Source organism: Corythoichthys intestinalis, chromosome 15 (genome assembly GCF_030265065.1).
Source record: "Corythoichthys intestinalis isolate RoL2023-P3 chromosome 15, ASM3026506v1, whole genome shotgun sequence".
Lineage (NCBI taxonomy): Eukaryota > Metazoa > Chordata > Actinopteri > Syngnathiformes > Syngnathidae > Corythoichthys > Corythoichthys intestinalis.
Window position 1 is genome coordinate 29,971,043 of NC_080409.1, and position 15,373 is coordinate 29,986,415.

A 15,373-nucleotide genomic window follows, 5' to 3' on the forward strand; every position below is an offset into this window, starting at 1 on the left:
CAAACCATTAACTCTGAGGTATACATCGAGACTCTTAGGAAGCTCAAAGCAACAATTCGACGTGTTCGGCCCAACTTGGACATGGCAAATGTGCTCCTCCAGCATGACAATGCACATCCTCACACAAGCATCAGGACCGTGGAGGTCATCACTTCATTTGGATGGACTGTGATACCACATCCGCCATATTCTCCTGATTTAGCACCGTCAGACTACCTCCTCTTTGGTCCAATGAAAGAAGGACTCCGGGACAACCCATATGGCAATGACAATGAAGTGAAAACTGCTGTCAAGAATTGGCTTAGAGATCAACCGGCTGCGTTCTACAACAGTGGTATACATGCCCTCGTTCATAGGTGGACTGTAGCTCTTGAGGGAGGTGGAGACTATGTGTAGAAGTAAAAATGTAATCCTCACACTTGTACCTTTCTTTTGATGTATAATACATGTTGCTATTATAATTTGTTTGTACATAATAAAGTTGGGTGCATTACTTTTTGAATACCCCTCGTATTTCAGCTGTGTTTTGCGTATTTTTTTCATAAAAACGTCTTAAACATGACTTATCATTACCACGAGTCACTGCCGACAGACGCGAGGAGGCGATACAACTTAAAATTAGCGTTTACTGGCTTGCGAAACTGCCCATAAAAAGTCGCAGCTGATAGCTGGATGAACAATCCAAAGGAATGGCCTGCAGTGGAGTTTGGAAACATCTACAACTACCTCATAAAGTCACCCAGTAAGTTGACCTTTATCAATTACGTGGAATATGTACCGTGTGGAACTAAGAAAATTGGTATTAAATACGAAGTGATTATTTCTGCCGTAACCGGTAATTCACCTCCAAGCGTTATTTAGCCGCGAACCGTGGTAGTACAACTAAATGGGGTGTCACCAGGCAAGAACGCAGTGCATGAGTCACGTCACGGCAAAATAACAAATTCCCTCAAGGCCAATAATATACCGATTGACCAATCAGAGCAGTTCACGGCAAAAGAAAAATAACGCTTTGCGGGTTGTCGCTTAAGGTAATAATAACCCCTGCCTAGTCCACTGAATCCTAGCAGCTAATTGGGGCAAAAAAATCCATTAAAGTTTACTCACCAGTGTAATGTAATGACGGCCGCAAACATAAATGTGCCTGGATTTAGGTTCTCACTGGCGAAAATGGTCCACGGAACCGTCTTTTTTTAATGTTCCTCGATTGATTGCTTTCAGCCATTTGCTTGTCCTTTTCTTCTCACGAGGAAAAATGAAGAACTTCAAATGCGGGTCCGAACTCTTCCTTGTGTTACTATCCGCAACACGGCAACTTTTAGTCATTCCGACGGAAAAAAAAGACAGCAAATAAGACAAAAGTTCAACGCGTTTGTACTACATTGCACGAGAGAGCAACTGCTTGTGACTCATGTTTTGCCCCCATTTCAATATGGCGATGCTTTGTTGTGGCTGGTGACATCATTAATGCCCGGATGTCCGACTGCGAGAATAGCCTACAGGCAGGGTGACCCCCCTGGATAATCCAGGCCCTAAATTTGGTTGGACGTCATTTCTTGATTTTTATTATTATTTTGGACTGCAGAAAAGGCCGATGATTATCATTTTTTAATTTCATGTTTTGAAAAAAATAGCGTCGTTAGAGCTTCAGTCTCATTTTTGTCCAATAAGAAAAGAATTGGGGACTGTTTTTGGGGGGGCCACCTGTACAACTGTCACACCGTGGTGAGGTTTGTTGGGTCATGGCGTCATTTCCTGCTTAATTTTGACAGTTATACCCTCCTCATTTCAGAGCACTTGCCCTTCCTCGTGTCCTCCCTAATCACCAATTGATCAAAACTGTTTCCCATTACCTTCTGTGTGCATATACCTGTATAGTCAGTCTCTGTCGTCGTGTCACCAAAGCCCACGTTTGTCCACAGCCATTGGAGAAATTCTGATGAAGAATCTTTTGTAAGCATTTTTGAGGTTGTTTGCTACTTTGTGTTTGTGATATTTGCCGTCCACAGTGGAGTGACTTTTTGTTGTGCCATATTGTGAAATACATTTTTGTTAAACAAGAAAACTACATATGAGTCCTGTCTCGAGTCCAGTCGTGACAACAACTCTATATTTTCGTATTACAATGGAATGTATATAAAGAAAAATCTAAGCGTTTCACAGATAAGAATCATGGGAGATGTAGTTGTCAAATTTTTCAATAAACACTAAGTGATATAAACGTCAAAATCAGTGTTGTTAATAACGGCATTAGAGTATAATGGCATTACTAACGGCGTGATTTTTGTCAGTTGTGAGCAATGTTCCCTCCAAGGCAGACATGTTCAAAGTCCAGCGCGGGGTCCAAATGCGGCCCGTGGTCAAATTTCATCCGGCCCCCAGCCTCTGTCATAAAATCAATAATGTCTGGCCCGCACACAGACTTAATAAATTGGTCAGCAGTACTGCTACAAGCATATGAAGTAGCTTACGCACTACAGGCATGAAAATCTCTCACCTTTCGGCGAAATTCGCCGTTTTGAAGTTAAAAAGGGTGACCTACGTGAATTGCGTAGATCCGAGGAGAAATTCTTTTGGGGGGGGGGGGGGGGTCGGGAGATTTTATTTAATTAATTATTATTATTATTATCATCATGTGATTAACTAAGTACGTAAACTAAGCAATTCAGAAATCAGTCCTTTTCAAAAGTGACACTTGGACAGTCAGCAAATCCTTCTAGATGCTTCACTGACGAGAACCAATCATCGGCCCAAACTGCGTTTCATTATTCCAATCGCGCACACTCTTTACGTGTACGTGGAGTGCTTGGAGAGCCTTTCGTTGCATTGCAAAGCTGCGAAAACAAAAAGCAGGCCTTATCCACACCGGGGCAGACCAGAGCGCAGCATACACACTTTGCCTGTATTTGCCAGCAGATTGAATTTGGTGAGTAATGGTTTCAATCGTTTTCATATTTTGCGATATAATAAAGTTACTGCCATTTGTTGCAGCTTGCGTTGAACACTGCCAGAGCTAGCCAAATCTCCTGTGAAAAAATAGCTCCCGTTAAATTGGCGTCAAGCTTATATATTTAGCGGTAATATCAACGAAGAACCCACTGTTCAGTCAAATTAAGCGGCAAGCTCTCGGATGGAGGGTGCGCCTCGCATCGCTCCCGTCGTCCGCCTGAGACGCGTTATTTTCGGCTGGGACTTGAGCTGACGGCCGGTGTCGGTACAACACCGGCCCGACGAGTGGTGGGAATGATTCTTGCTTCATAAAGCTTTTCAGAAATACAGTGGTCCCTCGTTTTTCGCGGATAATGGGGACCAGAACCCGCTGCAATAAGTGAAAACCGCGAAGTAGCGGCCCCCCTCATTTTTTTCGTGCGTGTTCAATGTATTTATTCAGATTTTACATTGGGAGAAAAATACATATGTAAGACATGTTTTTTCACTTTTTTTCCCCCCAAAGTATCATTTATAAATGTTTTTTAAGCACTTCAAAATGTAAGAATTATGATAAGTTATAAGCATGTTACTGCCCCACCGAATTCTTTTTAAACAAGAATAAAGTAGTAAGAAAATGCTTGGCCTTATTAAATGCTTCATAGTGAGGCTACTCAAACCCTCTGAGGCTGCTCACTTTGTTAAACGATGATTGACACATGTGCAAACTTTTTCTATGACTGATTTTTTTTTTTTTTTTTTTTTTTTTTTTTTTTGAAGCAACTTATTTTTTTGATTGAATAATAATAGACACAAATGTCCTAGCCAAAATGTGACCCAAACGCAAAACAACATTACTTTAATGGAAAAAGATGTTTCAATCAAGAAAAATAGTTTTCAAATGCTTTTTTTGTCTCAAATTTATTTTTGCAATCAAAAACTTTTTTTTTTTTTAAAGTGACTTTTTTGGGATTAAAAATATATATTTTGATTGAAGCAACTTTTTTTTTTGATTGAATAATAAAGACACAAATCCACCTCCATAGTTATTGAGAGAGAAAGAAATTAAGAAAGCTTTAAAAATAAAAGCCACCAGGGAGTCAGATTTTTTTTAAGATTTATATTTCACTATATAGATATGCCTTGTAAGGAAAGGAGATTGAGGGATAAAAAAGTTGGATGAAGCTGCTAAAGGCAGTGGATACCTCATCAGCTGCGTGAATGGCAGACTTGGTAAGAATAAGTTTGCAAGGATAGTCGGGTATAAAATACAATTGTAAACACAATTACAATGTTATTTTTCTAAAAGATTTTATGTCATTGCTTTATTAATTTTTAGGTGCTAGAGTTGTTAAGTATGGATAATAATGAAATAATAGTTTTGGGAAAACTGCTGTTGGTGGCTCAGTGACCATCTGTTGTGGTTTGTTCTCAAATGAACAAGTTGAGGAAGGAAGTTTTGATGCAGAGGTTGAAGGAAGAAAAGAGGTAGACTGACTGAGTCACAGCCAGAAAGTGTTGATGACAGTGTTGAGTTCTATTCACTGTTGCCCCTCCCAATTAAAGTATGTCACAGTTGCAGCCAATTATTATCTAAAGCTGATTAAAATTGAAGTTATGTTGTTTTAAGGTGTATTAAGTACTTGTTCATGTGCCCCTTTTGATCTACGAGCACCCGCCCCTCCACCGGTCGGTCTCTGCACGGCCCTGCTGAAACAGAGTGTGGGTCGACAGAGCTCAATATTTTGTTGGGTTGTACAGTGTACCGGAACATATTTCTTCCACACCCTTCTCACCTTTTTAACCCCTGACCCATTTTCATGCCTGACACTAAATTTACCCACTAAAAGGCAGCAGCACTCTAAGCAACATTGCCCCGTGTGACCTTTCCAATTTTCTAAAATGGTGACAATCAACAAAAAAAAAAAGAATGTTGACTGAGACGGCCGACGCTTCAAGGATAGGTGGAAATTGGACTATTTCTTCACTAAAATACGCAACAACTGTGTCTGCCTCATTTGCAGAGACAGTCGCTGTTTTTAAAGAGTTCCATGTGAGGATATTACCAAACAAGACATGTACTGTACGACAAGATTACAGGGAAGATACGCAGCGAGAACTTGAAGCTAGTTTAATTTCACAGCAGTAATATTTCGCAAGAGCCCGAGAGTCGAAAGGGAACGCCACAAAGGCTAGTTGTGAGACTGTTGAAATTATTCATTTTTTAAAAATTAATAATAATTAATTAAAAAGCAAATGTGACACACAAAATGGCTTGCTAAAATCTGCTTAAATATATTGTTGTACGTAATGGATCGGCCCCCCACATTTTTACCACACCAAATCTGGCCCCCTTTGCAAAAAGTTTGGACTCCCCTGCTCTAAGGTGCCTGCGTGCGCAATCGCGCACTGCTTGCACATACTCGGCGCACAAGAAAATCTATGCAGTGCACAAAATAAAATTCAACAGAAACATACAGTATTGTAGCGTCAATATGTGCCCTGCCCATACGCACCATGCAAGTTAGCTAGCTAACAACAGTGCAGCGGAGTTAAGAGACGCAAATGCTAACCCCTTATCATGGCGAAAGGAACGGGCAGCGATACTACGCTCATCAAGCCAATGTAAAAAAGAAATGCATTTCTTTTAAAAAGGAATGGCTTTCGTAGTATGTCAAACAGAAGAAGAAGCAGTGAAACTGAGTGCGATTTTTTTTCTGTTTTTTTAACCTGTCCTGTATACACTGTAAATTTATAACGTCTTAATCAGATTTTTTCCTAAATCTGGTCAAATAATTTTCTCCCTCATTTTGAGTGTGAACGACTAGTTAACATATTAATGCATCAGATTATTCCACTGACTTTAAGTAAATATTACTATTAGTTCTTATTAAGCCCATACTTTTTGATTTTTCACCAAAATCAAGAAAAATTTGCTTACAAATAATGAATTGCACAATATCTACAGTATTCTTGAACAAAGAATATTTTTGACATTTCAAAGCTTTTTAAAGATTAACTAATTTATTATAATTTATTATAATAGTTAATGTATTGCTTGAAATAAGTATTTTAAGCTTATTTTTATTCATTCATTTTCCGAGCCGCTTATCCTCACTAGGGTTCAGCTAGCTAATTTACAACAAGAAATCTGGGAAATTTTACTTTAAGCACTGGCAAATAATTTAACTTATTTTTAGTACATTTACACTGAAAACAAGGGAATTTAACTAGTTTTAAGGAGGTATGTTTTTGCAGTGTAGCTGCTCAGACACAGAGAATAGGAATCTTGGATGTCCCTATTGTCTGAACAATTTTAATGTGGGAGTTTGATATACTGTACTCCCAATGTGGTTGTTCATTTTGTTTTATTTATTAACTCACCCATGCAACAAATGGACCTTACCCAAGCCAAAGCAGGACTCATACTATGGTTAAAGCAGGACTCTCACATAAGTCATAGTACACATCTCATGAGCAACAAGATTTTGGTCTTTTTCATTTTAAGTGGGCCAAATCAATTATATTTAAAGTAAAATAATGAAAATTGGTGCTGTAATTTCATTCTTTTAAATAAGCCATAAAACCTGCTATGATCCGAGGTTTTGGACAGTCGGATACTGGTATGTGGCCGCCGAGGACACATCCGATGTTGCTCACCATGGTCCACAGTGTGCTCAGAGAGCTAGTGTGTCTGCTCAGACACATGAAAAATTAGATGGAACATTGCTAATCTAATTAATTACTTTTCCTATCTTTGCAACAATGTTACCTTAACTGAGGATGTGAGGGCGTGCGTTACTACAATTTGGTTGAATAACAAGAGGTGTCTAAGAGAGACGGAGAGACCAGAGCGGGAGTGACGGTACACACTTTTTTTTTTTTTTTCTCGTAGGAATGAAAAAGATAGTTCAATTAAATTTGCAACTGCAATTCATTACTTTTTTTAAAGCAAGATTAACAACACTGGTCAAAATACATGTTTGTCAATAGAAATCACAGTCGAAGTATAAACTTTGACAATGTTTTCAAGAGCTGATTCTGAAGTGCATTTTTGGGCAAAGTATTTATATTGCCATTTGTGTCAAGAGGAGAAGCAAATCCACTTTTCAAGATGAAACAATTTGAAACACATCAGAATTTGAAACAAAAACCAAAAAAGTTATTGTGCATCTCACGCATTTTAATGTTCTGTCATTTTTTGGGTAATTATTTTGTTGAATTTGACTAAAGTATGTGCCTATAAAGAACATTGGTACTTTCAGTACATGAAATCATCTCAAACCAGAATGCTTTGCTCTCCAATGGGTCACTTTCTGTAAATAATCGGGCACTTCCTGTTATTTTTGGGGCATTTCCAAGTCACTTCCTTGTTAACTCCTTAACTGCCATTGACAACGCTAGACGTCTAATCCATTTAGACTGGGAGGGCCCAATGAACTAATGTTCCTCCCTCTGGACAAGTCAAGGGCTCCCTCTGATGGCATGTGAGGAAAAAAACTCAATGTTAATTGGTTTAAATTCTTTCAATGTGTGCAGTTCAGTTCTATTTATATTATGAGTAGATACCAGATACACATATTTGCATTTAACCATTTAGATTAGTCACTGTCAGTCCAGTTCAAATGGCTGTATTTTGCCATCAATGGCAGCCACTGAGTTAATCTATGAACTAACATGAACCCTCTACTGCACAAATTATGTTATATTTCTTATAGGGCACTCATTTAACTCCTTGGCTTTTCTCCGCTCCCAGTCAAAATGAATTGGACGTCTAGCACCGTCAATGGCAGTGAGAGATGAGCATTCACAGCCAGTCTTCCCAGTTTTTAGAGTGTATTTTGGATTATTTTCATTTAAAGTCTTAAATGTTTTTATTACATTAATAAAGGAAAAAGCAACTTTGAATAGCTGTCCACTTTAGTGACCAATGTCCCTGAAAGAGTTAAACCTGCTAGAACAGTAAGAAGGTTGTTGATAAGTTTCCTTAGTTTCAGTCTTGTAATTGGCAATACAGTATGTCAAAGTTGCTGCATAGTCAATTTACCTCTGGCTTGTCTATCACTGTCAATGGCAGCCAAAAAGTTAATGGAGGTCTCTGATGTCATAAGGTATGTGTTTAAGGTTATCCAAACATGGGAAATTGGATGGTGATTATAGAATGGTGTCAATATAGGTTAACCTGCTTCCTGCTTAATAGTTTTGATTATACCAAACAAACAAAGAAAGAAAAAAATAGGACAATGGGAATGAAGTCATAATATTTCTGAGATTAAAGTCATACGTTTCAATATAAGAATATTTTGTAATATTATGAGGAAAAGTCATATTACCAGAATAGTCATACTGTGTAATATTTCAAGATTAAAATTGTAAAATTATGAGTTCAAAGTCGTAATATTACGAGAAAAAAAATCGTAATTTACAAGATTAAATTCATTATTATTACGTATCTTTACATTATGTAATATGCATTGCTGCAGTACAGCTGATTTAGCCTAGTTAGTGTCTGCGTATTTAACGTAGCGCTGAACCTTCCCCATTATAATGAACAAATAAATCCAGAGCTACAACAAAGTACTGTATTAGTATAAATTCTTATTTAAATTATATACTATAGATTATGTGATAGATTTAATCTTGTAATATTACACTTTTTTTCTTGTATTATCCATCCATCCATTGTCTGCTGCTTAATCTGGGGTCGAGTCATGGGGACAGCAGCTTTAGCAGGGAAGCCCAGACTTCCCTCTCCCCAGACACTTCAAGCAGCTCCTCCGGCAGGATGTCAAGGCATTCCCAAGCCAGCCGAGAGACGTAGGGCACTTTCATATTAGACCAAGAGGACCAGGGTCCGGTTGGAAAGCTACCTTGCCACAATACAAATGACTAATTGATTTCCGAGTAGCATCACATGGACGAAAGGTGCACTCGTTAATTGGACAAATTTAGAAGGGGAAATACCTCCCATTTGGGAGGAGAAGGAGCGTGGAGCATCACAGCAGCTGCACGTAATGGAGCATAAGCGCAACAAAAGCAGGGTGCACTTAAAGCGGATCAAGATCCAAAATTTTTGAGCGGGCCAGAGTTCGTTTGTCTGGTCCAAACTATAGTTCGAAGGCGCATTCACAATTACAAAACGAGGCGGACTATCAAAGAAAAAGACCTCTGGTAAATTTAAACGGACAAAACAGTGCTATCGTGAAAGTGCCCATAGTCTCTCCAGCGTGTCCCGGGTCATCCCCGGGGCCTCCCACCGGTGGGACATGCCCGGAACACCTCTCCAGGGAGGCGTCCAGGAGGCATCCGAACCAGGTGCCCAAGCCACCTCAGCTGGCTCCTCTCAACACGGAGGAGAAGCGACTCATCCCTGAGTCCCTCCCGGATGACCGAGCTTCTCACCCTATCTCTAAGAGTACACCCTGCGGAGGAAACTCTTTTCACCTACTTGTATCCGGGAGCTTGTTATTTCGGTCATGACCCATAACTCATGACCATAGGTGAGGGTAGGAACGTTAATCAACTTTTAAATCAGGGCTTCGCCTTTTGGCTCAGTTCCTTTTTCACCACAACGGACCAGTACACAAGGTCGCATTACTGCAGACGCTGCACCAATCCGCCTGTCAATTACCAACTCCCTCCTGCCCTCACTCATGAACAAGACCCCGAGATCCTTAAACTCCTCCAGTTGGAGCAGGATCTCATCCCTGACCCAGAGAGGGGACACCACTCTTTTCCAACTGAGGGCCATGGTCTCGTATTTGGAGGTGCTGATCTTCATCCCAACTGCTTCACTCAGCTGCGAACCGCTCCAGTGAGAGTTGGCGATCACGCTTGATGAAGCCAATAGCACCACATCATCTGCAAAAAGCAGAGGTGCAATGCTGAGGCCACCGAACCGGACCCCCTCAACGCCTCGGCTGCACCTAGAAATTCTGTCCATAAAGTCAGTGACAAAGGGCAACATTGGCAGAGTCCAACCCTCACTGAGACGAATTCGACTTACTGCCGGCAATGCGGACAAAACTCTGACATACCAGGGAGCACGGTACCCCATACTCCCGAAGCACGCCCCACAGGACTCCCCGAGGGACATGGTCGAATGCCTTCTCCAAGTTCACAAAACACATGAAGACCAGTTGGGCGAACTGCATTGATGGTCCACTGTTCCACGGCCGGGACGAAAAACACACTTCTCCTCCTGAATCCAAGATTTGACATCCCGGCGGACCCTCCTCTCCAGCACTCCTGAATATACAGTACTTTACCATGGAGGCTGTGGAGTGTGATCCCTCTATAGTTGGATACACCCTCCGGTCCCCCTTCTTAAAAAGCGGGACCACCAAACCGGTCTGCCAATCCAGAGGCACTGTCCACGCGATGTTGTAGAGACATGTCAGCCACGACAGCCCCACAACATCCAGAGCCTATAGGTACTCCGGACAGATCTCATCCACCCCGGGGCCTTGCGACCGAGGAACTTTCTAACTACCTCCGTGCCTTGGAATATTAAGACTTTAATTTCGTAATAGTATGACTTTTTTCTCATAATATTAGGATTTTGTTTCCCTTAATGTTACGACTTTAATCGTAACTAGATCAAAAGACAAACATCGTTTCACATGGTCATCTTCTGATATCTTTTTTTGTTCCAAGTAATGATTTTTGTTCAAATATCTGAAACGTTTCAGCAACAAATTTTTTAAAACGTTCAAATTTCTTTGCATATTTTTTGGTTTAGATGAAATTGAACTGATTTTACTAAATGTAGTATCGTATTAAATCAATGTAAGAATCTTGAAACGAATTGTGGCAGACTTTGTCATATAAGCAAATATTATACAACCAAAAAGTATGGAATCACCAGTCTCGGACGAGCACTCACTCAGAGTCAGACATTTTATCATGTAGAACAGTGGTCTCAAACCGGTCCTCAAAGGGCCGCAGGGGGTACTGGATTTCATTCCAACCAAACGAGACAAATACCTTTTCACCAATCTGGTTTCTTACAAGTGTAATCAGTTGATTGCAATCAGGTGCTGCTTATGTTAGTAGAAACCTCATTGGTTGAACTGTTTGTGCTGGATCTGTTGGAACAAAAACCAGGACCCACTGCGGCCCTTTGTGGAGTCGGTTTGAGACCGCTGATGTAGAACAAACTCATATAAAAAGCTTAAAAAATAATGAATTAGTTCAAAAGTGCAATTCTTTAATATTCAGAAACATTAAAAGAAATGAATAAAAAACATTGTGGTGGTCAGTAAATGTTACTTTTATAGAGCAAGTGCAGGGAAATATATATGGAATCACTCCATTCTGAAGAAAAAAATATGGAATCATGAGAAACAAACAAAGAAATCAAATCAAAACACATCTCTAGTATTTAGTAGCACCACCTCTGGCTTTTATGACAGCTTGCGGTCTCTGAGGCATGGACTTGATGAGTATTCTTTAACACCATTTACCATTTATTCTTCCTCAATTTGGTGCCAACTCTCTTTGATTGCATCTGCCAGATCATCCTTGCAGGTCGGAGTCTTGCTGTGGACCATTTTTTTCTATTTCCACCACAGGTTTTCAATAGGGTTGAGATCTGGGCTATTTGCGGGCCATGACATTGACTGGATGAGTCTTTCTCCAAGGAATGCTCTAACAGTTTTAGCTCTGTGGCATGATGCATTGTCATCTTGGGAAATGACAAACATATTTTCAATTGAAGGGATAAGAAAGCTGTCTAAAGTTTCAATGTAAACTTGTGCATTTATTGATGATTTAACCTCAGCCATCTCCCCATTGCCTTTGTCTGACATGCACCCGTATATCAACAAGGACTGAGGGAATTTTGATGTTTTCTTCAGGCAGTCATCTTTGTAAATCTCACTGGAACAGCACCACACCAAGGTTCCAGCATCATCACCTTGTTAAGAGTCAAGAATCAGAATTGGACAAGGTGCACTTTTGAACTAATTAATTTTTTTTTTCAAGCTTTTAATCTGAGTTTGTTCTACATGATAAAATGTCTGAGTGAGTGCTCGTCCGAGACTGGTGATTCCATACTTTTTGCTTTTGTAACGTTGACTAAAATATCAATATTTTATCGCATAGTCAAGAAATGACGTGTATGAGTTATGAGTGGAATCGTGGAATGATTCCAACTAACACCTTAACACTTTTTCAACAGAAATAATTTTTACTGAGGATAAAGTGAAATATAAGAACACACGTGAAAAAGCCACTCGGACACTGAGGTCTATCGGCCACTGTTGACCTTCCAACTTCCCTTGGGAAAGTCATTGGTGATGGGCTGATGAGGGTCATCACCTGACTGAATATTTCAGAGGCTTGCTGACGTCAGAGACCCTATAAAAATACACTTCCAAATTCAATTTCCTCAGTTGACGTTGACACCATGGCGATCACGCGAGCCTTCCTTTACCTCCACCTGGCGGTCCTCCTCTCCAGTGCCTCCGTCCTGTACGCGTCCACTAGCGAGGACGCCTCCGTGGAGACGCGCTCGCTGGATTTCACCTTGAAAAGTCAGCAAGAGAAAGACCTGGTGGGGCCACATTTGGAAGTGAGTGTGTGAAGTGACACCTTATTACTAATTATGTATGTTTTGTTGGCTTTAACACAGATTGATGCTTTACAAGAAGTTCTGGAGAAGCTGAGGAACAAGGAGACGCCATCTGAGAAAAAGCTCGGCTGGCTGCCCTCAGTAAGTCCAGTTTGACATTTTATTAAACTTTTCAGGGAAACAATGAATGCGATTGGTCATTAATTTCAATTAATTGATTTATTATTTTTACTTGAACTGCTTTAAGAAATGTTTGAACTAATTTATTTGCCAAATCAGTGAAAAAATATATTTTACTGCACAAAAAAGGTTTTAAGTTTTTTGTTTACATTTCTTGATCTTTTTTTCCTGTAATTCAACAGCTCTAATATTTTTTTAAAAAATTCTATTGTATTCCAAATCATGCAATGAGTTAATTCATTATCAATCCATCCATTATGTACTGCTTAATCCGGGGTCAGGTCGCGGTGGCAGCAGCTTTAGCAAGGAAGCCCAGACTTACATCCCACCAGCTACTTCAACCAGCTCCTCCGGCGGGATCCCAAAGTGTTCCCAAGCCAGCTGAGAGACATAGTCTCTCCAGCATGTCCTGGATCGTCCCTGGGGCCTACGGCCGGTGGGACATGCCCAGAACACGTCTAGTTAGTTGGAGCTAGCTTCCATAGCTGGGGTTTGGAAGTTAATTCATTACTTCATATTTTTTTATTTTTGACTTTTTATTTTTCCATCCTATTTAGATTTTAAAATTGACAAATTGAAAAATTCTATACAGTGGACGGCATTTGGTACTGCATTAAAATGCAGATTTATGGAACATGTTGTCATGTTAAACATGACATATTCTTAATACAATGATTTTTCTCTTGATTTTTTTTATCACATATATTACATTACATACAGGACAGAGGTCTCAAACCTGAGGCCCAGGGGCCAAATGCGTTCTATGGGACAATATTTTGCGGCCCTCATTTGACATCCAATTGTAGCATTAGTGTTTCCCGCACATATCTGGCAATGGGCATTCAAATATCTATATAAACAATTTTATATAAAATAGATGAATTAATTAAAGGATCAGTTTTGGTGGGAAAAAATGTATTATTTAAATACAATTTTTTTAAAGGAAGAAAAATGCAAGTTAAATAAAGCAATAAGTAATGAAAATATAAATAGCTTAAATTAAAATAAAATAAATTTAAAATATTCTAAAAAATAAATTAAAACAAATTGGAAAAAAGAAGAAAAAGACAAAATTTCAAAAAAGTTTGGCTAGTGTGTATTTTGCGATGGGAATTTTAATTTATTTTTGTTTTATTTTGTTGTGTTTTGCTTCATGAATCTCTTGACTTCATAAAGCTTAAATCTTTGCCTGCCATTGATGGCGGTAGACGTCCAACCCATTTTAACTTAAATGAATTGGACGTCTATTGCCGTCAATAGGTGTTTTCAATATCAATTTCCCTCTTTTACGAACTACCACAACAGAATATGTACAGCAGGCCTATATCTTTTCATTTTAATTTTTAAATAATTCCTAAAATCTTTTTTTCCATCCAGTGTGACGCCGGAGAACCTTGTGCTCTACGTAAAGGTGCACGTATCGGCACTCTATGCGGCTGTCCACGGGGGACTTCCTGTAACTTTTACGTCCTGAAGTGCTTGTGAAAGGAAAAAAAGCAAATCATTGCATTGGTGTACATATTATAACATTTGTCATGATCTGAAAAAGTGGACTGTTGAAATCATGCTGTGGGAATGTGTTGTTTTTGTACAACTTGATCATATGTGGTGTTGAAATTCTCTGTTCCTGTTTTGCTCAGGGGTAGCTTGACAATATCTAATACTGAATAAGTGGTTTGTCTTAAATCCTTGTTATAAATGAGAAAAAAATGCTATGTGTGTCCTTGGATTTGAAGTATGCGAGTGATCTTACGTCATAATATTTGTGATAACCAATTATTTGCGTTATTTTATCAGCCCCGAGTTAGTTGATAACAGAAAACACATTTTCATCAGAAAAAGACACATCCACACCCTTGGTCAAAAGTTTTTAGAGCCTTTCTCATTCATTTGAATGGTGATAATTCGCAAAACATTGTTTTTCACTCATTCAGTACCATTGAGCGCGATCGACGCCCCAGGCTGAGACCAATCAATCGTTCGCTGCCAGCCCTCCCAGTTTAAATGTATAGGATGTCAATTGACCATTTTTTATATACTGGCCTTTTTTCCCCCTTTCATTTTTGGTTGCATGAGTTTTGTTTTTGTTTTGTTTTTTTTACTGATTCCATACAATTTTTGGTCTCTCAAATCTGCCTTCAGTTATTTTGGATGATTTATGACCATTCTAGGGCACCCCCCCCACCGCACTGCACTCCACCCGTGCCACCGGCTTGTCACGACAACATACGCAGTACTTTTAACGCTTTGCAAGCAGTGACAGTGTAAATTTTCAGGTTATTTAATTTGAGATGAATAGTTAAATTTAATAGACCGTAATGTGATGTGACACAATATAAACAAACAATTTCCATCTATTGCCCCATGTAGACTACAATACAGTACAACTGAAAGTGCGCTGCCTGCCTGCTAAGCAACAAAACAGTAAAACTAAACACACGTATTAGCGTTTGCTATAATACACAGTGGGTTGTAAACCCAAGATAAATCCAGCCACCGGAACCGAGTCTGTTCATCCCCTCGCGCACCTGCTCCCCAAAGACTTACATATATCCCTGATCTCCCATCACATTGTCTCTCCTTGGCTCAACGTGAGCATGTCTTGTCATACCGCAGCTCAATAGGATACAAGCGGCCAGTGACAGACTTGAATCGGGCTTTGGTCACGGTGGTCATCACGAATGTAGACGT

General features: G+C 39.6%; 1 protein-coding gene across 1 annotated transcript; it reads left to right on the plus strand.

Annotated features, from left to right (window-relative positions):
- Positions 1-12,242: 12,242 nt before the first annotated feature.
- LOC130931161 (cocaine- and amphetamine-regulated transcript protein-like) lies at positions 12,243-14,167 on the plus strand. Its single transcript, XM_057859713.1, has 3 exons — positions 12,243-12,484; positions 12,563-12,643; positions 14,060-14,167. The coding sequence occupies exons 1-3, from the start codon at positions 12,338-12,340 to the stop codon at positions 14,165-14,167; spliced, it is 336 nt and encodes a 111-aa protein (XP_057715696.1). The 5' UTR covers positions 12,243-12,337.
- The last annotated feature ends 1,206 nt before the right edge of the window (positions 14,168-15,373 follow it).

Coding starts and splice junctions, on each gene's coding strand:
- LOC130931161 (XM_057859713.1), top strand. CDS start 12,338: ATGGCGATCACGCGAGCCTTCCTTTACCTCCACCTGGCGGTCCTCCTC. Junction 12,485..12,562: donor GTCAGCAAGAGAAAGACCTG/GTGGGGCCACAT, acceptor GCTTTAACACAG/ATTGATGCTTTACAAGAAGT. Junction 12,644..14,059: donor AGCTCGGCTGGCTGCCCTCA/GTAAGTCCAGTT, acceptor TTTTCCATCCAG/TGTGACGCCGGAGAACCTTG.